Source organism: Cygnus olor, chromosome 1, assembly GCF_009769625.2.
Source record: "Cygnus olor isolate bCygOlo1 chromosome 1, bCygOlo1.pri.v2, whole genome shotgun sequence".
NCBI lineage: Eukaryota > Metazoa > Chordata > Aves > Anseriformes > Anatidae > Cygnus > Cygnus olor.
Window position 1 is genome coordinate 76182385 of NC_049169.1, and position 23918 is coordinate 76206302.

Below are 23918 nucleotides of genomic sequence, written 5' to 3' on the forward strand. Positions count from 1 at the left end.
CCTGCCTGCCCGTCTGTCTGTCTGCGTGCGTGGTGCTGCCATTTCCCGGCGGGCACCTCCCCGCCCGCCGCCCCCCCCCGCACGGCCCGGGCTCCGCACGTTGCGGCACGGCCGGGGGGAGTGGGGGGCACGGGGGCAGCGACACGAGCACACGGGCACCGGAGGGGCACGGGGCGGCGGCGGGGGGAGGTAGGGTCACGTTGGCGGCCCTGTGCGCGGCGTGAGGCGGGATTATGTGCGGCAGGGGGGTAATGACAGCAGTGATGGGGACAGGGGAAAGGAACGTTTGAAAAGAAAAGGGAAAATAATAAATAATAAAAGTGGAAATAATAAAAAATGAAATAAAAGTAAATAAAAATCATAAAAATAATAAATAAAATAAAATAAAATAAAATATAAAGTAAAATAAAATAAAATAATGCAAAAAAAAAGATTAAAACATCGGAAACGCAGGGACGAAACGCGGCGGCAGAGGCGCGCAGGGGAACCCGGCCTCTCGCAGGGCGGCCCCGGGGGCCTGCGGCGGGGACCCCCCTCGTCCCCTCCCCTCCCCTCCGCAGCCCGACGGGGGCTCCCCCCTCCCCGCCCCCCCTCCCCCGGGCCCCGCCCCAGGCCCCGCCCCCCCGCCCGCCCGGCGCGCGCCGCACGTGAGCCGGGTGCGGGGCTGGCTGGCGGCGCGCGTGCCCCGCGGGCAGGCACGGCTCGGCGCGGCTCGGCGCGGCGGGTGCAAAGTCGCGGCGCTGCGGGCGTGTGAGCGGCGAGCGGGAGCGAGGCGGGCAAGGGGAGCGGCGGAGGCAGCGGGGGGGGCAGAGCCGAGCCGAGCCGAGCCGCGCCGCCGCACGCTTTGGCCGCTGCACGGGAGAGCGGGGCCGGAGGCTGCATGTGCACAGAGCCGCCCGCGGATCTGCAGGGACCGCTCGCAGCATCCCACGGCTTCGACCGAGAGCAGCGACGAGACAGCGACCGCCGCCAGCCATGGATGAAGGAATCCCCCGCCTGCCCGAGCGGCAGCTCCTGGAGCACAGGGATTTTCTGGGGTAAGGCGCCGGCACGCTGCCTCCCGGCTCGGTTCGGCTCCTGCGGGAAGCGCTGCAGGGCGCCGGAGGCAGAGTCGGCCGCCGCGCCCGGCTCCGCTCGCCCACTCGGGGTCTCTGGCTCCCGCCGCCGCCGCAGGACCTTTGTGTTTTTCTGCAGGCTGGACTATCCGTCCCTGTACATGTGCAAGCCCAAAAGAGGCGTGAAGAGGGACGAGAGCAAGGTAAGAGGAAGTTCTCCGGGGCTGCCCGAATTTCTCGGCGTGGTTTCGCCCCCCGGAGCATCCCCGTCGCTGGTCCTTGTCGCTGTCCCCGGGGGGGCGGCAGAGCTCGGCGTGACACTTGTTTTGCTTTTGGTCGGCATGCCCCTACCGCCCAGCTTCCCCGGGTTTTGCTCCCTAGGAGACGTACAAACTGCCGCACAGGCTGATAGAGAAGAAGAGGCGAGACAGAATTAACGAGTGCATTGCCCAGCTGAAGGACCTGCTGCCCGAGCATCTGAAGCTGACGGTGAGGAGTGGGACAGCCCCTGCGTGGGGTGCGGGTGGGGTGCGGGCATCCCGACCCCTGCCCTGGGGGCCGCCGTCCCTGAGCCGCGGGCACGCCGCAGGCTGTCGAGCTGCCGCCTCCCCCTCTGCCCCTGCAGACGCTGGGACACCTGGAGAAAGCGGTGGTGCTGGAGCTGACTTTGAAACACCTGAAGGCGCTGACGGCCTTGACGGAGCAGCAGCACCAGAAGATCGTCGCCTTGCAGAGCGGTAAGCGGGCCCCGGGGGGAGGTGTGCAGCCGGGCGGCCCAGGACGAGCAAACACCGTCCCATCTCGGCTTTCCCCGCAGGGGAGCGGTCCATGAAGTCTCCCGTGCAGGCCGACCTGGACGCTTTCCACTCGGGCTTCCAGACGTGTGCCAAGGAAGTGCTGCAGTACCTCTCCCGCTTCGAGAGCTGGACCCCCCGCGAGCAGCGATGCGCGCAGCTCCTCGGCCACCTACACTCCATCTCCTCGCAGTTCCTCGCCGGCCCCCAGCTCCTGTCCCCGCCGCCGGGCCCCCTCACCAAGGGATCCTCCTCCTCCTCCTCTTCCTCCCCGCCCGCCCCCCCCTGCCACAAGCCGGAGGGCCAGGCTAACTGCGTGCCCGTCATCCAGCGGACTCACGCCGCCGAGCTCAGCGCCGAGACCGACACGGACACGGACAGCGGCTACGGCGGCGAGGCCGAGGGGCGCTGCGAGCGGGGCCAAGCCCCGGCTGCGGGGGCGCCGGGGGCGCTGCCCGGCCTGGCCATCAAGCAGGAGCCGTCGGGGGACGAGGCGCCCCCCGCGCCCAAGCGCCTCAAGCCGGACCGCGGTGGCAGCCCCCTGCCCGCCCCGCCGGGGCTGGCGGCGAGGGGCGCCGAGGCTGCGGCGGCGGCGGCGCTAGTGAGACCCGAGGCCGCGCTGCTGGGCTCGCTGATGGCCCTGGGGGCAGGCGGCGGCGGGGGGGGGCCCTTCGGACAGCCGGCCGCCCCCTTCTGCCTGCCCTTCTACTTCATATCGCCCTCTGCCGCCGCCGCCTACGTGCAGCCCTTCCTGGATAAAGGCAGCCTGGAGAAGTATCTCTACCCCGCCGCCCCCATCCCGCTCCTCTACCCCGGCATCCCGGCGCAGGCGGCCGCCGCCGCCGCCGCAGCCGCCGCCTCCTTCCCCTGCCTCTCGTCTGTGCTCGGCCCCGCCGAGAAGGCGGCGGCCGCCGCCGGGCTGTCCCCGGCGCCCCACCTCCCGCACCCCTTCGTCGCCGCCGAGCCCGCAGACAAGCCCGAGCCCGCCGCCGCCGAGGGGCCCTGAGCCGCCGCCGCCGCGCGGGGACCCGCGGCCCCGGGGACTGGAGGGCGGGGGGCGGCTGCGAGGGGTCGCCGGGGCCGGGCCGGGCCGGGCCGCGGGAGGCGGATGCGGGAGCGGGGAGCACGGCCAGGGAGCGGGGAATCGGCCGCCCCCCCACTTCCCGGGAGCCCTCGGTCCCCGCAGCAGACCGCCGAGGATAAAATTTGCTACTCAGTATTTTTGTAATGTTTGGCTTTATAAATGCGTAAATATGTTAAGGAGGAAAACAACAAACAACAACAAAAAACACAACACACACAAAAGAGGAAAAAGAAGAAGGAAAGAAAGAAGAATAGTAAGGATACTCTTCTCTCTCTCTCTCTCTCTCTCTCTAAGGTAACTTAAATGTTGCACCTTATCGTGAGTGGGTTTGTACAGTGTCCCTGGGTCCCACTGAGGAACTTGCACTTGGCCGGGAGACCTGGGGGGGCTCAGGGTGAGGGTGGAGGGGCGGCGAGGCGAGGGAAGGAAAGGGAGACCCTGGCGCCTGTGGTAGCACTTTATCGGGGAGCGGCCCGTGGTTGGATGAACCCTGAGCCCCAACCTGCAGTGCCTTGAGCACCCGGGGATGCCACGAGGTTTTGGCTCCAGCGAGTTGTGGGTGTGCAAGGGAAGGAGGGTCAGACCAATTATGTAACCTTGTGTTTACTTTTTTTTTTTTTTTTTTGGCTAAGGTATACAGGTGTGGCAAGTGTGTTTGTTCTCACCCCGTCTTTATTTAATTATGTTCCTGAGAGATTTTTCCCCCTAACCTTGCTGTATAAAATGAATGTTTCTGCACTGAACTACGAAAAGAAACCCCCCCGTTCACTGCCCCCTGAGAAAACACAGAGCAATTCATCAGCCTGAACGCGTTTTATCCTAAATTGTGAATGGCACAAACTGGAGGCCCTAGGTAAACCCCTCACTTTGCATTCAGAGGTGATCAGCCCATGGGGGGCAAGTTTCTTGTATGGGTTGTCTCCTCATCCCATTCTCAAATGTCGCTATTTCCCTTTCTGGAGACAAACCAGATGCCAGATAATCACACAGATAAAGCTTTTATAATAAGGCTTAAACCAAGACCTTGCCTAGATATTTTTAGTTTGTTGCCAAGGTAGCACTGTGAGACATCTCACTTGAATGTTATGTAAGAGGTGAGACACAACAGTCTGACTCGGAGTGAATAAGTATCCTGGGTCTGTTAGTCAGTTTGGTGCATTTGCTGCTGCTGTTGCTACTGTTTGCCTCAAACGCTGTGTTTAAACAACGTTAAAAAAAGTCTTACTAGCCTACAGAGTGGCTGTATGTAAATAGTTGTTAATACATCCAATTAATGATGTCTGACATGCTATTTTTGTAGGGAGAAAATATGTGTTAATGATATTTTGAGTTAAATATCTTTTGGGAGGATTTGCTGAAAAAGTTGCACTTTTGTTACGATGCTTATGCTTGATACAAGCTTATGCTGTCTTAAATTATTAAAAAAAATAAATCTTGTCTGCAAGAAACCAGCTGTTTTAGAACAGTTTAGTATGTGATATATTAGAAATCAATCTTTATATTCAGTATTTTCCAGCACTCCATGAATTCTATTATCTAAATATTTCCACACTATTTTGTGATTTAAAAAAAAAATTCTTACTAAGGAATAAAAACTTTAATACACAAAATGGGGTTGTCTACTAATTAAAAATCTCATGATAATACCTAATAGTGGGCGCACTGAGCTTCAAAACGCATCATTGTGTGGCTTATGATAATCATTTACTGCCTCTTCACATTTTTAAGCTGGGTTTCAATTTGCTTGGCTTCTTTTAACTCACTTCAGCAAACTCTCAGATTCGCACGTTTCACTAAGCAACATATAAATCATGCACGTGGAACACGTATTTCTTCCTGATGTTTACTTTCTTTCCCTCTTGCAAAATATTGTGTCTTTTAAAATTAATATTTTACACTTCTGGTGCTGTGTGTAAACTTTGTTTACCAAGAGCAAACGTTACAATTCACGTGACAATCTAATGGCACGAGCATCATGAACTCTGGAGGAATGATGCACGTTCCTGCTTGGAAATCGCCTAGGAAAACTGAACATTTGGGTTGGGGGAGTTGGAGAGCAGGAGGGGGAATAGAGTGGTGGAAACAGGCAGGTAATTCATAGTGTGGAAATGCAGCACTCCAAAGACTTACACAGATTTGATATCTGAGCCGCTGATCACATTCTTTCAAAAATTCTTCCTGTTCCAGGGAAATAAAATTAAGAAAACCCTCAAACGGTAGCCAATGTTTATGTAAGAGAGAAATATAAAGGAAGTGTTTCGCGCTCCCTCTACTGGTTCTTCAACACCAACGACTCTGTACTCACGGCCATGCTGACAATGAATGAAGTTGGAGCACAAATGTCACAGAAAACTCCAAAACTCATCCTGATTCCAGCAGTCCTCTGAAATGCAGGAGAAAATATGACCGGGGTGAAAAATAAGCTCTCTTTTCTAAACCATTCAAACGGGATTGTTAAGAAACAGGTATATGCCTTTTTGTGTAGAAACTATAATGAAATTAATTCCTACTAGAAAAAGATATAGAAAGGCTCTCTGCAGATGTCCGTTTTCCATCAAGTGGTGGCAACAGGCCGAAGGCTGCTGCGATACATCCCTACAGCTGTTGAAGTCAGCTATTTGTGGGCTGAACTCAAAGGTTATCAAAGGTAATGTAATGGAAAAAACCTGCCGCTGAACACAGTTGTCTTTGGATCCTGCTCTGTGCCCTGGATTATCACAGGAGTGAACGTGAACAAGGTGCAGCTCTTCAACTCCATAACTCACCAACTACATTACTCTGACCTGCATACTTAAACAGCTTAACTCTTGTTACTTTACGCAGGGATGAATGCGCTTACATGCTCCGACTCCTCGCAGCAGAGAGGGAATCGGCCTTACCGAGTATGAGGCCCTTCCTGCCATTTTATTATACGCACAGAAAGGGTGGAGCCACCAGCACCTCTGGAAAAAAAAAAGAAAAAAAAAAAGCAACAAGAAACCTGTACCCTTCATGAACAACTTGGGAAGAAATAAAAAAAAAAAAAAAAGGATGTACCCCTCATGAACAACTTGGGTGGTTTGAAACCTGGATGCAGACCAGGCTGTATGTCTTTTTCATATTTCCAGCCTTCGGGAATATGAATCAGTTTAGATTTCATTGGGCTATAAACCAAGATCCTTATAGGGTTTTACCAGTTTCAGTATTTACCATGTACAATAACAGGAAGGCTTATTTTTATTAGCCCTAGAATCAAGCATGCCAAATGACTTCACGCCAAGTTACAGTGTCAATAGTGTCTATTAAATTTTATTACATAAAACATAAAGACAAATATGTGTTCAGATAATACCAATGCCCAACAAAAGCAAACAGGTTTAAAAAAAAGGGGGGGGGTTGTAATTGAGACTGATAATCCACAGCTGCTGGAGGCAAAAGGCAAATGACAGGAGGGACCCTAAAAGTCAGCTTCAATTATTCAATTCCAGGCTTCCTCAGATCCCTTTGGAGCCTAAGTCAAACTGTACATTTCACATTTTCTCAGAGTTAAAAAACAAAACAACAATGAAATTAAAAAAAAAAAAAACAAAAAAAAAAACAGACAACAGCCTGACAGGCTTTAATATACATTCACTTCTGTGCAAATATCAATGCTTGTTATTTCCTACACACTTTCTGTAACTCTACCATATATGGAGCAACTCTCAACTGTGCTTCCCGAGTGCAGGACTGGGTGCTGCATTTATTGCATACACTTGGGTACATGATGTATTATTTTTCATAAGCCACGAGATAAAGGCTGTAAGCTGGTAAATGTATTTTCTTAAGCAATAAACTTTGAAAACAGCTCTTATTTATCCAGTACATTATAGTGGCATGAAAGGTTCCATTATAGTGTGTTAAACAAACACAGTTGAGATTGTTAAGCCAATAGAAGGTAGTATCATGCAACTCCCACTAAAGGCAATGAAAGTTTTATTTGGAAAGATGACAGTTATGGAACTCAAATTGACTATCAGCTCTGTTTAAGAAAGGCCTGACCTACCAATTAAGTCAATGTGAGTCCTTTTCTCAAGTGTAATGGGCTTTGGAGTAGGTCCTAAGTCTCTGTTTTGGGGCTTGTTTGTTTAATTTTCACTTCTAGTCAGGGCAGACTGAATGGCTTCAACATCCAGCAAGCCTGGGGACTGTGTGCACTGCATTTCAGCACTGGTAAATTTATAGTCTGTGGGTCTCACAATGTATTTCCTTTCCTCCTTGAACATCAGCTCCTGGAGTCACATGATCTTTGCCTTCATTTGAGAAGTTTCCTGCCTGCTACTTGCAGAAATGAACTTGAAAGCATGACCTTAAAGAAAGCAAGTAACAAAAACACCATGTTTTTTTCTCCACAGAAAAACACTTGGCTTTTTTAGAGCCATCTTCACTCAAAAAAGCCTTAATCTCTATTTACTGTCTCTGCTCATGGTGCAGTCTCTGTAGCTTGCTGCAAAACAGCCCAGAGAAGCCAGGGGCTTCACCTGCCACTAGCAGCAGCCGTGCAAGTCCTGGACATGTGTGGGCCAGAGAGAACTGCCGCTGTCACCTCACTCTCTGCACCCTTTCCGTGGCTACAGGTCTCCAGGGCTGTCAATCTGTCAGGAACACTAAACTCACCGCAGCCTCAATTACGGCTATGCTGCAGGCTGCACGGAGCTGCCCTGCCCTGGGTCAAGTGGCGGAGTCCGTTCTGCCTCACTGCACTCACGGGGCACCCAGCAGCACCGCACCTGCTGCTGCTGCCCTTTCCTGGGCCGCAAGCGTGCCTCCTCCTACATGGAACTTGTGCTGTGCCCCACAGGAGGCAGGTGACACCTGGCACGGGCGAGAAGACATGCCCTTGTGCCTCCCAGAAAGCAGGCACTGTGATTTCAGGCTGCTCTCCAGGGCCAAGGGGCTGGGGACAGCTCTTTCTCCAGCATCCACAGAGGCCTGCCTTTTTATTTATTTGCTTGTTAATTTATTTATTTTTATTATGTATTTTTAAAGCTCAGCTTCCCTGTCCCTGTTTATCCTGGTTTAGTCTAAAAGCAGGTGCACAGGTTATCACTTGCCTCTACAGATTTTTGACTTCAGCCAAGATCTAGGATCAAATTAGAAACGCAGACTTGCTCATTATTAGAAACACATCCACATTCCTTTCCCCCTCGCAGTTTATCACAGCAAGGTGCTTGATCTAACAGAAGCTGCACAACACAGACTAGCACAAATCTTGGATGAGTGCTTTGGGAACTGGTCCCCTCAATCCTCCAGTATCATCAGTTCCCTGAGTACAGACATCTGCTGGGTAGTGCTGTCTGCGTGATCGTATGATTGCAGCCCAGCAGCCAGTAAAGGGAAGCATCTCCTAGCTGTCTGCTTGTCTTTCTCTCAAAGCTCAAAGGTGAGGCTAGCTCTCGCTCCAAAATACTTCTATCCAGAGCAAAACCTGGAGAACCAGTTACCAAAAAAGAAACCCTTGTGGTCACATTACTCTCACAACTGAGCAATTTCTAAAGAACGACCTTAGAGCTATGTAAATACGGCACCCTCTTACTCAGCAGAAAATTGGCTCCCCAAGTGCGTTTGGAGTCATATCTGCACTACAGAGCCAACTGATCTGACAGATGCTGAAGCGGATTCTATTCTCACCACACTCTATCAACAAAATTGCTAAGGCTCCAGCCCTGCTGTTAGCTGACGGCAGGCAAGCACCAAGCTTAGCTTACACATAACATTGTTTGCAAATAAGTGAATCTACACAGGAACAGCAGTCAGTCTAGTTATGGCATTAGGGGCTTCACACTTGGTGACAGCTTACTGCAGTGACTCGAAGGCCCGCTGTCCCGGACCAGCGGCCATCTCCATGCATACTGTTAGTGTTAGTATCACCCCCGATCAGTATTTCCCTGGTAGAGATCAGCGCTGCCAGCACAGCCCGTAGTACTGGACCCCAGCTTCTAGCTGCAGGACCAACTTTTCCCCTTGGCTGGAATATAAGCATCTCCGTCAAAAACAAACAGGAACGACCCCAGGCCACCGAGGACAGCCTCTCTAACAATAAGAGAGCCCAAGACGCACAAAAAGCGCTTTCACTGGCAGCGAGATCTCCAAACGCGTTTGCAAGACCAGCAGCCAGGGAAACAGAAAGTCTTTAGTATTTTTTTTCATTTATGTTCAAGTCGAACTCGTCTGTTCCTCAAGCGACAGTGCGGCTGATGAAAAGCCCCTCGCAGGGCGGGATCCAGGGGCGCCGCCTCACACGAATGACGATGCCCCGGTCCATGTCCCCCCGCACCCGCCACCGCCTCACACCCGCCGCAGCCCGGGGCGCGCGCCTACGCGAACGCCGCGCACGCTGCCCGGCACGTGCGGGCGGGGCCGCGCGGGGGGCGAGGCCACGGCGGTTCCTCTGACAACGGCGCCCGTTGGGGCCGTTAGGCGGCGCCGGGCGTGCCCTCAGTTATCATGGCGGCGGTGGCGACGCCCCCCGCCCCTCTTTTATGAGCTGAGGCGCTAATAAACTAATCAGGGAACAGTTTGGGCAGAGGCCATTTTTCAAGTAATAATGTTGTTACGGTGAAGGTCTATGGATATAAGCAAAGTCTGTAGGGGAAGGCAAGAGGTTTTATTAGCACAGCTGATGCAACTGTAAAACAAACAACAACGACAGAACAGACTGGCTTTCAGGCACACCAGCCTTTCTTTGGCTTCACAAAACGACTTGAGCACCAGCAGTGCTTAATCCCCAAGCAGCATCTGCTACACGTGTTGGATACCTGAACTTTTTATTAGGTGCTGCTAGCCTTCCCTACCATACCTGTTGCATATGCAGTTCTTCCATTTACGTCTATTTCTGAGGTGTACCTCAGAACGCTGGAGGTCTTTGGCACCCTCTGGACCCTTCTGCTGCACTGTGAGCAGGGAACACACTAGTACAGCCTCAGCAGCTCTCCTGGTTTGCTTTCTGCTGCAGCCAAGGGGCTTTGATCAGACATCAGTCCTGGTCACAGCATAATCCTGCTGCTGTTCACACGGCATAGCCCAGAGGCAGGAGCTGCCTGGGTCTGCATGAGAGCCTGGGACAGAATTCACTGCAGCCAATGGGACCAGAAGAGAGCAGTACAAACCAGTTAATAGGACACATCTGTGCCCCTGCCCTCTCTGGGCCTCTGACGAGTATCACTGCCCCCTAGTCAGAACTCAGCCCCAAAGCCTTTCACGGAGGTAGATGCACAAATCAGCATGTTTTCAGCAGCTGAAAGAGATACACTCCTTTACTTCAAAGCTGTCAGCAGTGGCAGCACTCACCAGGTGGCAGGGAGGCTGTGCTGGAGGCACCTGTAGGACAACACAATAATTAGAAGATAATGCAGTCACCTGAGAGGAGAAACCTAGATTCCTGCCCTGTTTGTGCATTTTACATTACAAACCCAGAGGAAACAAACAAATAATGGATGTTTACAGGAGCTGGGGTAGGAACTGGCACTCCGGTTTCCTCTTAGCCCAGATTTAATACCCTAATCAATAGGCTAAAGCTATTTCTCAGTACATGTCTGCTTAATTATTCAGTGCAAACAAGGACAAGATACACAAGAGAGATGAAATGCACTTGTCTGAGAACTGCTTTGAACCAGGGCCTTCCCCCAGGATGTGGGATACGCAAGGACGAACCTCCTTGGAGGAAGAACATTCTGTCCAAGTCACCTACTGAGGAGAGAAATGTTATAGTTCCCAAACTTTTATTTAAATGCAAGGCTATGCCTCTTCCAGCTGCAGCTTTTTGAGAGAAGAATGGTGCCCTCTGTTGTTCTAGAGAGAAGCTGCTATGATTTAGGGGACTGAAAGCATGAATGTGTTTGCTTTTTCCAGTTCTACAGAATCTTACAGATGCTCTTTTTTTGGAATACACACAGTTTGCTGGGTCTGAAAACTAAATGCACTATACTCAAGACTTCAGTTTCCAGAGTGAAGTCAGGAAGGAGGCATCTGTAGAGGAGAATGTACCAATACAATGAGTAGGGAAAACCTGTTTAATATCAGGCTGCTTAAAAAGTAGAAAATACATGTGGAATAGACAAGAACTGCTTATTACAAGTGGTACACAGGCAACTAAAGAAGATGGGAATATGTGTGGGCAAGGATCAGAGTGAAAGCTGCCTGTGCATCCTTCAACACCTGGGAGAGAAGTTACCATCGTCTAACAAGCTGCTGTCATCAGACGATGTTTGTGGGCACTCCTAGTCCATCTGTAAAGAAAAATGCATGTGTAAACATGGATTGTTTGTGTTCCGGGCACAACACTGGGAAGGTGTATGTTTGGACTGCAATTTGTTCTACAGAACTGAGAAATAAGAAAGTGAAGATCTACCACCCGTCTACCTGTGAAACATGAAGCAGCTATACAAAATGCCTAACACAGCTGGTCGGGGGGGCAAATTCCAGTGCTGTAAATTGCAATGTAAGTACAGTTATTTTGAATGACCTTCGAGAGTAATCTGTATACCATGCCCCAGGAGCCATCTATAGGATGCAGGCTCCCGTCAGGGTCCTGTCAGGCCTCGAAGGCATTTCCAAGAGTCTAACTGTTTCCTGCAATTGCTGAGCATGCTGAGTCTGCAATAACTGTTTTAGAAATACGTTGTAATGTCATGGGTTTGCCTGGGTTTAGTAACTCCATGGCCATACATTCAAAGAGGTAGAGGGCAATTCATCTGTCCATCAAAGTCAGTGACAAGGTACTGCATGTCACTTACTTGTGTTGTACTCGGAGATCATCTGTATCTTTTTCCTGGAACAAAGCTGCCTGGACTGGAGCAGTGTGCTGGTGGCTGAGGGCTACCCTAGCCTTTTCCCTAGTGGGTACAGTCACATCGTTTACATTTGTACAGGCCTGTAAAGGGGGGATCTCTTCCATTTCCATGGATGTTACCTGTGAGTCCATGTGACAATGCCATCAAGATGGATGCTGCCTCTTTTGACTGAAGGCATCACTGCATTGTGAGTCTTGAGTTTCTGGCTGGGACAGAAGGAGCAAAGGAACAGAAAGACAGGTCAGAACCACTGCCCCATCACTTGTCACAACTGCACGCTGAGAACAGGAAACCTTTTTTTGCTTTTGACCAGTCCCTGTTACCAATACCATGAAGCAGGTGCAACTGTGATTCAGCCATGCAATTAAGAACTGCAGCAGGAACAGCCCTGTGAAATGCTCATTTTTTTGGACGTGTAGTTTCAAACCACTGTAGATCCTGGGGTGTCTTGAAATCAAAATATAGTTATGCATAGTTGCTGCTTCTGTTACAGGAACAAAATACATGGGTAGTTACAATTTGCTCTTTTTGGATTTGCTGCATGGCTTTCCTACCAAAGTAGGCAACTTGTGTATGCAAGAGAAAGCAGTTAGCTAGGTACAGTTACCTGAAAAAGTAGAAATCAGTCAAATTTTTATCCCCAGTTGCAGCTGGCCCAGAATTGCATCACCCAGATGGAGTTCCTTTTACTAATACCCTTCAGTTACATTTTCACCTTCTGGTTTTAATCAGACATGGAAGCCATGAAATGCAGCGCACCCATCTGCTGTGCATCAGAGAGTGTATGCATTTCTTATATGAGCTAAAAGGAGACAGAACAATGACAGGAAGTTTTCCCTTGCTCTTAGTTCAGGCTCTAAGAATATTTTACCTCTTGAAGCTGAAAAACTGGTGGAGGCAACTGGAGTCTTGATGATCTGCGCTACAAGAAAACACAAACCTGATACTTTATAACAAAATAGTTTCACCTCCCTGGGCCTTAATTTCCCAATCTGACAAGAGCAATAATGGTGTCTAGTGACTTGACTACATATACATGTATGTGTATGCTCATATATAACAGACTCTTTCTTGGGACTTCTAGGCTGTGTTCCAACAGCAAATGAAGAGGCGTCAAACACGTAGTTTCACTAGGTACTTACACTCACACTTCTCAGGCTACGGGGCCATTGTGCATTTGCTCACAGCACGTGAAGTATGTGGTTGTCTGCGTTATTGCATGCCTGGGATGGACCAAGTCCATTTTTCTATCAAAGGAGAGATGTTCATAGAAGGAGGTGCTTCCAGCTGTACACTTCCTGAGGTGACTGTGGACAAAGGTAGCAGCAAGAACTTACTGAGCAGGATATGAGATAAGGTGCCGTGGGGCTGATTACTCGTTGCTTTGTCAAACGCCTGTGGCTCACTAACTATAACGTAAGTGGATCAGATGGCAATGCCTTAAAATGATCTTTAATCTCAGAACTAAGCAGAAGGGTTAAGTCTTTGTGCTGAGCCTCATTGAAGGTTGCTCATTCTTTACAGGTCTCCAGAGTAAGGGCAGCTTGATGGCTTGTTGAAGATTTTTGGGGGAAGTGCTTTCAGAAAACATATCAGAGTCAAAAAACAACCCCCAAAAAGGCAGCCTTCTTGTATGATTTAACTCTTGTGCACTTTCTCTCTTCAGCCACTATAATACCAAAGGGCACTTAGGTTTCTCCAGACAATCATGAAATGGCAGCCTGTCACAGGGGATTACTAGTTGCTTGTATGTTCCTAGAATATCAGCAGGCCTGTGGAAATACTGGAAATTTTAGGACCAGCGAGCAAATCTCCGCCTGCTCAGTCAATCATTTCTATTGACTAGCTACAACACACGCCCAAGTAGTACTTGGGAAAGGAGTCAGGCTGCCTCTTGTAATAGCATTGTTTTGGAAGAAGAATTGGTTGAACTAAAGTTGAAATAAGAGTGGTTTCTTTTTTTTTTTTTTAATTCCTTTACTTGCCTTTCCTTTGTATCCCTTTAGAAAAAAAAATTAAAGCTAAACAAGAATTCACCTTCAGAGACCCCCAGCTTCCCTCATCATGTCTGCATCTTGCTCTTACTCTAAAGTAAAACCAACTCAGAGTGACTTTTTGTCATCCTCTGGGTACGATGAAAAAATATACTTTATTGCAATAGTATTGAGATGGCACAGACACGATCAGGACCACACTGGGCTAAGTACTGTTTGCCAAACAAATAGGAAACAAGACACCATTCCCCACAGGGCCTGCAGTATATATAGACAAAGTCAAAGGGGATGAAGCAGTATTATCTCAAGCTTACAGCTGGGGGACTCCACTCCAGAGGGATTATAGTAGCTCGCCCAAGGTCACACACAGAAAATCTGTGGCAGAGCTGTAAAGCGAAACAAGAGCTTCCCAGTCCCAGGCACAATATAATTTCTGAAACTGAATGCTTCAGCCCACGTCTGTACAGAAGGTTTCAGAAGGGCCTGAGCTCGCCTCACAGAGACTGTGAGAACTGCATCAGCTACACGCATGCTGCGACGTGGACAGCTCTTTATAAGTATTATTGTGTCCTTCCTGTAAGAATGCATTTAAAGATGGCATGTTGTGTATTTTATGATTCCCTATTGTGTGCTGTATGCCCAGAAAAGCTGCTTTTCAACGTGGCTTTGCGACTGTGCTGTTCGAGGCATGTCAGCATGTGCTGCTGCCCTCTCGCGTAGACCTTGTTGTAATTGCAGTGATCTGACAGAGTCAAAGGGGGCAATACTATCTGGTGCCCTGCATCTCGTGTAGCCTTTCACACCAACACACAGCTAACAGACATTGTTACCTTTCTCGTTTAGCTGTGTCAGTGTCTCATCCATGCTGGTTTTGTTCATGAGACAAGCTACATGACAATGGAGAATCCAGGTCATAGTCTTGGTAACCATGATGCAGATCGGCTAGGTCAAGATAACAGTTAAGACGTTACAGCAACAAAGCATAGTAAAAGGTCAGCCAGTGTTCTTGGGTTTCTCATCAGCTTTCCAGAAGGGCACTTCTACCTCATTGATCAAAGTTCACCTCAGGTTGATTCCGACTGCTAAAGTCAAATAATCTTTTCTCACACATAACATTTAATCAAAAGGAGGTTGGTACACCTGATAAAAAGGGTATATCGTTGCAGGTTGTGACAGGTATAAATTTATGAGAAGCTTCATGGGCAGTAACAAAAACATTCCAGTTATTCCCCATTTAAAGGCTGGCCTGCGTTTTATTTTAGCAACTGTCACGGCCTCTAAAGCTGGATGATACCCTTCACTTTCTATCACAAAGGTAGTGAAAGGGGCTGCAGGGCAAGTAATTGGGTTACAGCTGTTGGTGCACATCTACCCCTCCCTCCTTTTCTGTTTACCAGAAGCCTTCTTTTTTAAAATACCTAGTCAGCTAATTATTGGCAAAAGGTTTTTTGTTTGTTTTTAAGCAGACCTTTCATAAGCCCAGCTGGAACTGTTCTGAAGATTTTTCTTCAAACTTGTGTTCATTAAAAAGAAACTTTTATTCCATCCACCTTGATCCAGGATTGAATATTAGCAATTTTAGGTTGCATTTTCACACTAGACCTCCCAATTACTGTCTTCTTTTTTCCTGCTGCAGAGGGGTAAAGCAACACAAAGTGCATAGCTGAATCAACAAACACAAAATAGCACATATAAAAACATGCACAGAAGGGGGAAAACATAGCTGGAACTAGCATCAATTCATAGCTGGAACATAGCATCAATTCCATATTTTGCAGTAACAGCTTAAATGAAAGCATGCTATTGGGGAACAAGCCATTACGTATGCAACTAATAACGTGATTAAATGATGAGACGTGGGTGTGCGATATAGCTTATAACTGTTACAGGCCAAATACCATTCATCTGTGTGTTACTGTTCAGGAATCTGTCCCGTTGAGTAGACTTCACATTGTTTCCATAACTCTGCTTTTCCTTGGTATACCTGTGGCTTAGAGGACTGGAAACTGAAAGGTCAGACATGCTTAACTCATGTGGACCGAAGCAAAAACTAGAGACTGACACCCAACTGGCGACTCTTGCAGCTGAAGATCCCTTCTGCTGTAGCTGCCTTTCACCATTCAACCTCTGGATGACTAAACTAAACAGTTCACTTTGATGACACTCTCCCACTGCATAACAGGATGCGGAGATTCCTGCCACCCTTCCATAGCCAGGGATTCAGATCAGAAAAGCATCTCCATAAAATAAAAACAACCATAATTTAGTTTGCAAGAGAGGTGGACATCTCTTTTAGGCATGAGTCACTGTAGAGGTTATCACACGCACAGGAGAGTAACACCAGGGCTGTGTGTATGACAACAATGAAGTTTCTTGCCCCAGGGGACATGGACAGACCCACCAGAAGCAGCACATGGACGCTGGCAGTGGCTGAGCCGATCAGACAAGTGGTGAGGGTGCTCAGTTAAGTTCATCACCTCCACTTGCATCAAGTTCCTCGCTGCACTACCACATTCTGAAGAGGCTCTTTTCAAGTCACCCACCTGGCAGTTGCTCATGCTTAACAAATTAAAGCCACCGCTTTGTGACCTGGCAGCACACAGAACAGGGAATGTGCTGCAAAGGAGGGGACACAGCGCACAGCATACCCACCTGGAAAAATTGAACAAATCAGACCAGCTGAGACTGCCTCCATCCAGTATTTCTGGAGAAAGTTAATGATGAAACAGTGGCTGACCTAGAAAATATTCACTCATTACCATTAGCTACAATACCAAAGGTAGCAAATACATCATTTTCAAGAAAGGCAATAACGGGGACTGTCACTTATTGTGTCCTACTTCAGACACTAGAGAACTTAGTTGAAACAATCATTAAAAATCGGGTTTATAAAGAAATACTACCTAGCTGACAAGGGTGCGACAAGCAGAACCCAGAATGGCTTTTAAATGAAATGGACCATTGATCTGGTCTGGTTTTGCAACTCATTAGTGGTCCATTTACACTAAGCTAGTTAGTGCTGCAGCAGTCATGCACAAATATATCACTTTGTTTTATAAAGGCAAAGCAAAAGATCAGAACCATTAGCTATGCCACTGACTCTGCTGAGGGTGCTGGGAAACCTTTGGTTACCAAAAAAAGCAGCCAGTTGACTTGGACAGATGCAGAAAAGGGCAGCTTTCAGGAACAGAGGTCCTCTACAACCTACGTGGTTCTTCCAATATGAATGCCACTCGCTAGGGTTTCAGCGAAGCTCATGGCATTGCCTTACTGTCTGTCCACAGTGCTACTACTGTTAGCTCATTTATCTTCACAGCAAATGAGATTAGGTTCCAGTTGGTTTAGGAAAAGATGGTTGTTGGGATATTAGACTACAGGCTGTATATGGATAGCTTAAATCATAATTCCCTGGCTGTGATGAGTTCCTTGCCTTGATCAACAAAAATAAACTCAAGGGATCTTCACAGGCTCTGGTGTCTTGAGCACAAGAATTAAGCCCGAACCCAGCCTTCAGTTCCTTGTTCAAAGCTTGATTTCTTCCTGCTGAAGCATGTGTGCACCTTTTTTTGTGTGTGTGTATGTGTGTTTTTTTCTTTTCTGTGAAGATTCTGTCTGTTCAATTCCTCTCCTTGATCACCTCCAAACAACCCCCTGCCTCTCTGCTTTACAAGTTAAACTTCATCTGAGTTGCAGACCAATTCTATCATTTTGGGATGAACATTAATCTTAGTAATAGTTCCTCATGTGAAAACAAGCTCCTCCATCTCTTCTAGTTCCCGGGCTGTATTTGTATTGAAAATATAGTATGTGCACACTTTCTGATGGAGGCCCCACACTGACCATCTGCATGTCCCTTGCCCCCAAGTAAATTGCCATCTGGGAGCATTCAGCACCCTAATGCTCAACATAAGGCCATTTCTGGAAGCATTTGAGCTCTGGACACAGAGAACATCACCTTCTTCTTTGATGAACAGAGTTCCAGTAGCCGTATGTGAGATGTCCGCGAGATGTATAGCGCAATTCCAGAAAACCATGAACTGTAAAGACCCAAAGTTTCAGAGGGGAATTTATTGTATGGGAGCATATTCAATATCTTTCGTCAACCGTTCATGAGAATAATCAAAAATAGAAGCTTTTTTAAATGACAAAATATAGTTACACATAGTACAGATTTTCATTCTGCATTGAAGCAGAGCAGTAATCAAATGCTCATTTATGTTTTCACAGTTAATTGGCATTGCTTCTCAATGTTAAAGCTTCAGCAACTCAAATCTTCCAGTTAGAGACCCGTTAGTAGTTTCACTGGGTGACCATATTTGTGAAGGTGAATGTTGTTCTCTGCATTTTGATACCCTCTACTAAATACAGTGGGCATACTTGAATCATCTCAGAACCCTCTGCCCATCTCAGAACTCTGAATTTTCAGAGGTAACTTCAGAGGTACCGGCTATGCTTGAAATGAGACATCTTTGCTCATTTTTTCTATCAGGTTTTTCTATCAGAACACACTTTTAGGCCCAGTTCAGAAACACATCTATGGAATACTCAAGAATGTGGTCAAGCCATACTTGGTTGAAAGGGCCCCAAACTGATCCTTTACAACCACATCTACTTGCTGTGTCCCTCATAAGCACTGCACACTAGTACAATGCATTAGCCAGTATTTGGTCACACATGTAAGTTGCTTGCAAGATGGCAAAGGATTTGAACATTCTTCAGCACTCCATTTACTCAAGGCCTAAAAGCATTCACTGCATGCATGTATTTATGTATATACCACACACACATACCCTCAACCATTCCCACAACATTATTGCAACAATTCTTTGCTGGTATAACAATTTATATACCAAGTTTCACTTCTTTAGCTTTATATAAACATAGAAAATATGTCTGAAGAGAGCTAGAACAGCTTTCAATTAGTCACTATATTGGCATTGAAAGCTTTATTTTGAAAACTTTAAGCAGCAATACTGAATAAATAGACAGAATGATTGTTTTGTCATCTCCATACAACTGATGGCCTTCATCCAAAACATTAAAATACTGTAGCAAATAGAATAAACATGCATGTTTCAATGTTCTAAAAAAAAAAAAAGGTGTAATATAAAAGTAACACTTTAACACTTATTTTAATACAGTACAGACTATTAGAGACTATTTTCTGGAAGAAATATCTGAATACAGTTTTGTTATTTACATGGATCATTAAGGCCCAATTCACTCAAGTTAATGCACATCAGGAATTTATATGCTTCAAGATAACTCACTAAAAATGACAAGATCAATATTTTGCTCATACTCATATGATCCCAGTTCACTAAAATAATGCAATACTCTTCACGCTAAAAAGAAGGCAATTAGTGCCCCAAGAGGAGACTTATTTCACTAAACAATCTTTTCCCTCTTACTTCACAATGAAAGCATGTTTGCATATTGCTAATGCTAGTGATAGGTCTCTTGCTGAAGAACTTCCTTCCAGCTTGCTAGGTTTTAGAAAAGCAAGTAATCTCAAAGCTAACACAGCATTTTCAGAAGCAATTCAGGCACTTGGGAACCTAAGTCCCCACTGAAAGGTAATGGGAGGAAGGTTCCTGGCTCACTTTTCAAAGTGGGACTTGCATTTCTACATTGCTTGGGCATTTAGAATGTTTACCTCAGCCTTACTCTATGGGCTTGCCAAACAGTCACTCTCCCCCTTTTCCCCCAACAACATAGCATCACCAGCAAAAATAAACTGTATCCTCATGGATGAGAGAGGTAACACAGTTAATTATCATTAGTAATAAATTACAGGAGTTCTCCATATAAATTCCCTGTGCACTGGAAAATAGTGCTTGTGTATTCAACTATTTAAAGCAAACAAACAAAAAAACTATCATGCTGGCCAGTACATAATATGGCACTTGTTAGAATTAGCATGTGTAGCTTCCTTTTTGCTAATGCCCCATGAGGAGGTTTGAAACACTTCCGAAAATGAAATTTTCTATTTTTGTAAAGAAAGAGTGAGGTTCTGTAGTTGATCAGAAGCAAAACTTTTACCACCGTAATGTGAGGAAATTTTATAACTGTAATACATTGTTCAATTCACATTTAATGCAAGCGCATGCCACTTCTTTTTGGTTTATTTACAGAGAGGGTGCAAATGCTACAAACTTTAACCTGGGTGAAATTTAATAAGCAACAGAAGGGGGGGAGGGGGGGCGTGAATTTGTCACTTTCCCACAAATGGCAGGTTCAGATGCCTCTCCTTACCCACAACAACAGTGGTTGAAACTGTAAACGTTTTCTAGATCACCTTGACATATGCTAAAGCCCTGATAAGGACGGTCCACTCAATGATGCAGTGGTCACTCCTGAGCCAGTTCCAGGCTGGCTCTTCTGTCAAACGGCTGCTGCAATCAGCAGATACCTTTAAAAACAAACAAACAACCAACCTTGAATGGGAAAATCCTTCCTAGGTTCTATTATGAAGCCATAACTCAAGCCCTCCAAAGCTGCTCCTCCCCTTCCTTTTAATCCTTTTCCTCTTCTCTCCAACCTAAAGAACAACCTGGCAGATGAAGAGCAGTTTTTATGATCCAAGAGTTCAATTTACTTCAAACTGGTATCTGTGGGAGATGGACCGGTCACTTACAGTATGACACAAGCACTAGCTGGGTAAGTATGCTAATCTGCCTTAAAATTGCTTCATCTCAGTACAAGGCTGAGATTGCAACAGGCTTTTCCTTGTGTCCCCCTGTGCCCCCATGCAGCATAATTTGGGCCAGACTTTGCAAGGTGCTGAGTGCCTCAGTTCTCTAATGTCAAGAGGAGGTGCTGAAGATGCAAGATATCCACTGGAGAGGGCCATTTTATTTCTGTAAATTGAACCCAGAATGTAAGGCATATATACTCAAGTACCTTGGACAGATATTGTCCCCAAACTATGTATATTTTACACTTTTTTAATATATATATATATTTATATATATATACACATTCTCTTTTTAATACAAAGTTATGGGCACAGTAAACATGAGCACAGAATTGTGATAAACTAACAGTAAAATCTGTGAGCACTGCAAAGATCACTCGGGTAGGAACATCTTTTTCCAGTTACTCACAAGGAAAAAAAAAAGACCGATAATTTAACCATTAAAAATTCAGAGTCCATTTGGAAAGGTCCTTTATATAATCACAGCCTTATCTGTTGCTGTTAGTCTAAATACAGCAGCATTTTTAGAATATATGATGCCATTAATAAGTGGAAAGGAAAAAATGCGTTAAACACTCAGGAGTCCTTCATCTACTATATCTTATAAAGCTTCCATTTGTCACTATGACTAGGACGTTCCTTTTTTTTGTTTTGTTTCTTTTTAAAAAAAAAAAGTTCCTTTTTTAAAGTTCCTTTTTTTTTTTTTTTAAAAAAAAAGGAAACTTAAATTAACATTTATCTGCACATCAGTAAATTGACACAAGAGGATGCTAGGAGTTAAAAATTCTTCACCATTTTCTATGGCAAAAAGCTGTGAGTTTCCTACCAGTGGTAAAATCCTCACCTACCAAAGGCATCAGGAGTTTTGTCATTTTGCCACTCACTGAAGTCTGGGGTTACCCTTCGCACTTATGGGCTGGTATTAAATACTGCAGTGAACGTACTGTGAGTCCTGTCATGTCAAGGTGAACTCAAATGTGTGGATGATAGTTTGAGTTCCTACTAGAACAGCAATCCAAAATCAAAATGCAACTACTTAAGGCCCACCCATTCTCTGACTCATCCACAAGGCTGTAGCCTCCTAATGTATATCAAGTGTCCCACTGATGCCAGAAACTCTCTCTGGAAACTTGGTGTGCACACTATCAATCAATTTCAAGGCCTATAACCAACGTGCTACTTGGTAGTATCTTTCTTTCTGCACAGAAGCCATTTTGTCAAAATCTTTGCTTAGCTTTGATTGCATTATAGTGACATCAAGATGTAATATTATCACTGTTTTTTTGTTGTTGTTAAAATAAAAATTCCAGATTTCTGAATTTCCTTTTTGTAAGCTTTATGATCTATAACTGACTAAGTAGCAATACATCTTTCAAAGGGGCTAAAGCCTACCATTTATCACTCGGGACCTGGAATGAAATCCTGGCCCTACTCCAGTCAGTAGAAGCTCTGCTATTCACTTCACAGGACTCTGCCATATTTCTTCCCTCCACAAAACTTGAGTGAATTCTGGAAAGCTGGAAGAAGATGCTCATTTGTGTTGTTTTGTTTTCTCTCCTCCAACAGCAAGATTTATTGCAAAACAAGAACACTGTAATGGCTAGTGGTAAAAATAAAGTACAAAATCACACACCGTGAAAGCCTCCTACTCTCTTTTGGTGAGATAAATGAAGACAATTTCTTACTTGTTCTTTTCTCAAAAGGCATATACAATGTGGCAAAATATTTCAAATATACATTCTGTATAATAAAATATCATCTAACTAGTGCATCCTCAATCATATGCTGGAAATATTCTTACCAAGCCAAGGTTTAAATTCCACAAGTCTTTTGAACACTAGGTGCTTCATTCAAGGCAGACTCAACAGCAAGTAAATCCCACAGACTCACTTTTCAAGCCTTAAAAGGTAGCAATGGATGGAACAGGACACACGACCCACAACAGAAATTAACGAAGTCAGTGGTGAGAAACCATTTTAAAAGTTTAGCACTCAACTCTCTGCATTGCAAGTTGTTGTACTTGATCAAATGGTGGATGTTTGTACATGCAAGTTAAAGTCATCTTGTCAGACTGATGTACAACCATACATGATTATTCACAAGTTAAAAATAAAAAAATATAAAAGGTCAACATTCACACGTCCATTGATTAAATGGAATAAATTAAACCTCAAATCAGTTGCATACATGGTTTCCTTCACCCTCAGTCTTTTATTTATGCCTATACACGGAATAATACTTTCCCAAACACTTCTGAAGTAGCAAAAACAAATGAAGGTTTTTTGCACTCTAGCTGTGTGACAGCAAGTTCATCACTGCCAATTACGAATTGAGACAGTTCCTGTCTCTTTAGCATCAGTGCACAGGGTATGGCTCCAAGTGGTGTGTTGGAGGAAGAAAAAAGTAATATGGTGGCTTAACAGAAAAAAGCTTCTTCCATTCATCATTGGCAGAATAAAACAAAAGTGTATCTTGTCCAGGGTACCTTGCTAGGTCCTCTCCAGAAGAGGTATATACTGTCATACATAAATGCCCTCCGGGTTAAAACCAGACGACAAGGGATTCTGCAGAATCCGAAGGTTACTGGGGAGCTGCCTCGATGAGCCAGGGCGCTTCAATGACCCAGACTGAAACGTTGGCTCTGCACAAGAAAGAGGGCAATTAGAAAAGTCATCATCAAGAGTAGCGTCCGTAGAACACCTGTTTTCTTCCTGCTTAGTGGTGCAGTTAGTGCAGTTTAGAAAAAAAATAATACCACACACACCATAAAATTCAAATACCTGACTAGGAAGTGATGAGATTTGAGGTGCACACTTCCCACTCATTTCAAAATAGAGATATATCTACTCAATATAATTTGCCTCCCACAAGGAACACACACACACGCAATACATTTATGTAGCAATGTGCAGAAAGAGCTTGTACCTGTATGTAAACTCAATGCTTCCTGCCCACTTGAAAGAGAAACTTCATACTCTTCGAGTGCTGATGTTTAAGGCCTGGTTGTTTCATCTTCTCTTCCCACCTTCTCACCCTACCAATGCCTTTTGGTTTGAAAGCTTACAGCTAAAGGGAACGCTGAGACAAACAGGTCTCTGTAAGCAGACCACTAGATAAAGCACAACACAGCAGAGGCTGAGCCACAGCAAATAAGTTTCTGCTTGTGCCGGTTCTTGCATGCATTCAAAGTGCTCCCATGTTTCTGTGCAGGAAATTCTGAATTCAGCTGTGGGCATGTGCAGAATGCACTGATCTCACCGCGGGCAAAGTCAGTCTGCATGTGCCGTAACAGCCATCTGTGCAGGACTTCTGGGTGCCTGGCTGCCCAGCTGGGTTAGATCCTATTCCCATGCAGCTGCTGTCTGGGATTTCTTGAGATCCAGATGCATTCATTTTTCTACTCCGACAACATAACCCCCCAAAAGAGGAAGAAGCCAGACGACGAGCAATGTCAAACATGCAACCACACTATGTGCCAGCTTAC

The 23918-nt window shown here is 46.1% G+C and overlaps 2 protein-coding genes across 25 annotated transcripts in view; one reads left to right on the forward strand and one right to left on the reverse strand.

The window, feature by feature from the left end:
• Nucleotides 1–682: 682 nt before the first annotated feature.
• On the forward strand, nucleotides 683–21136 carry BHLHE41 (basic helix-loop-helix family member e41). 2 transcript variants are annotated; one of them, XR_005816275.1, is made up of 6 exons: nucleotides 683–1037; nucleotides 1195–1258; nucleotides 1437–1544; nucleotides 1681–1792; nucleotides 1873–19497; nucleotides 20285–21136. XR_005816275.1 is itself a non-coding variant. In XM_040545175.1 (5 exons), exons 1-5 carry the CDS (start codon nucleotides 976–978, stop codon nucleotides 2853–2855), a joined length of 1329 nt encoding a protein of 442 aa, XP_040401109.1. In that variant the 5' UTR covers nucleotides 683–975; the 3' UTR covers nucleotides 2856–21136. The 2 variants fall into 2 exon arrangements, 1 of the variants encoding a protein (XP_040401109.1); XM_040545175.1 differs by having other exon boundaries at nucleotides 1873–21136.
• The window catches only part of RASSF8 (Ras association domain family member 8), a 110032-nt gene continuing 89673 nt past the window's right edge, over nucleotides 3560–23918 (reverse strand). For 6 of the 23 annotated variants that reach the window (XR_005816277.1, XR_005816279.1, XR_005816276.1 and 3 more), the window contains 2 exons: nucleotides 14568–23075; nucleotides 3560–13050 (listed from right to left, as the gene is read on the reverse strand). Coding sequence is in view for 1 of the 23 variants with exons in the window: in XM_040545176.1 (XP_040401110.1) it covers nucleotides 22954–23075 (122 nt within the window). In the remaining 22 variants the exon portion in view is untranslated. Of the gene's footprint in view, nucleotides 23076–23918 lie in introns of all 23 variants that reach the window. The other 17 variants (XR_005816294.1, XR_005816296.1, XR_005816292.1 and 14 more) reach the window with 17 other exon arrangements.

Excerpts from the sequence above, each read along its gene's own strand:
- BHLHE41 (XM_040545175.1), top strand. The coding sequence starts at position 976 with ATGGATGAAGGAATCCCCCGCCTGCCCGAGCGGCAGCTCCTGGAGCAC. Across the intron at positions 1,259-1,436 it reads TGAAGAGGGACGAGAGCAAG|GAGACGTACAAACTGCCGCA; the intron begins GTAAGAGGAAGT and ends TTTGCTCCCTAG. Across the intron at positions 1,545-1,680 it reads CCGAGCATCTGAAGCTGACG|ACGCTGGGACACCTGGAGAA; the intron begins GTGAGGAGTGGG and ends CTGCCCCTGCAG.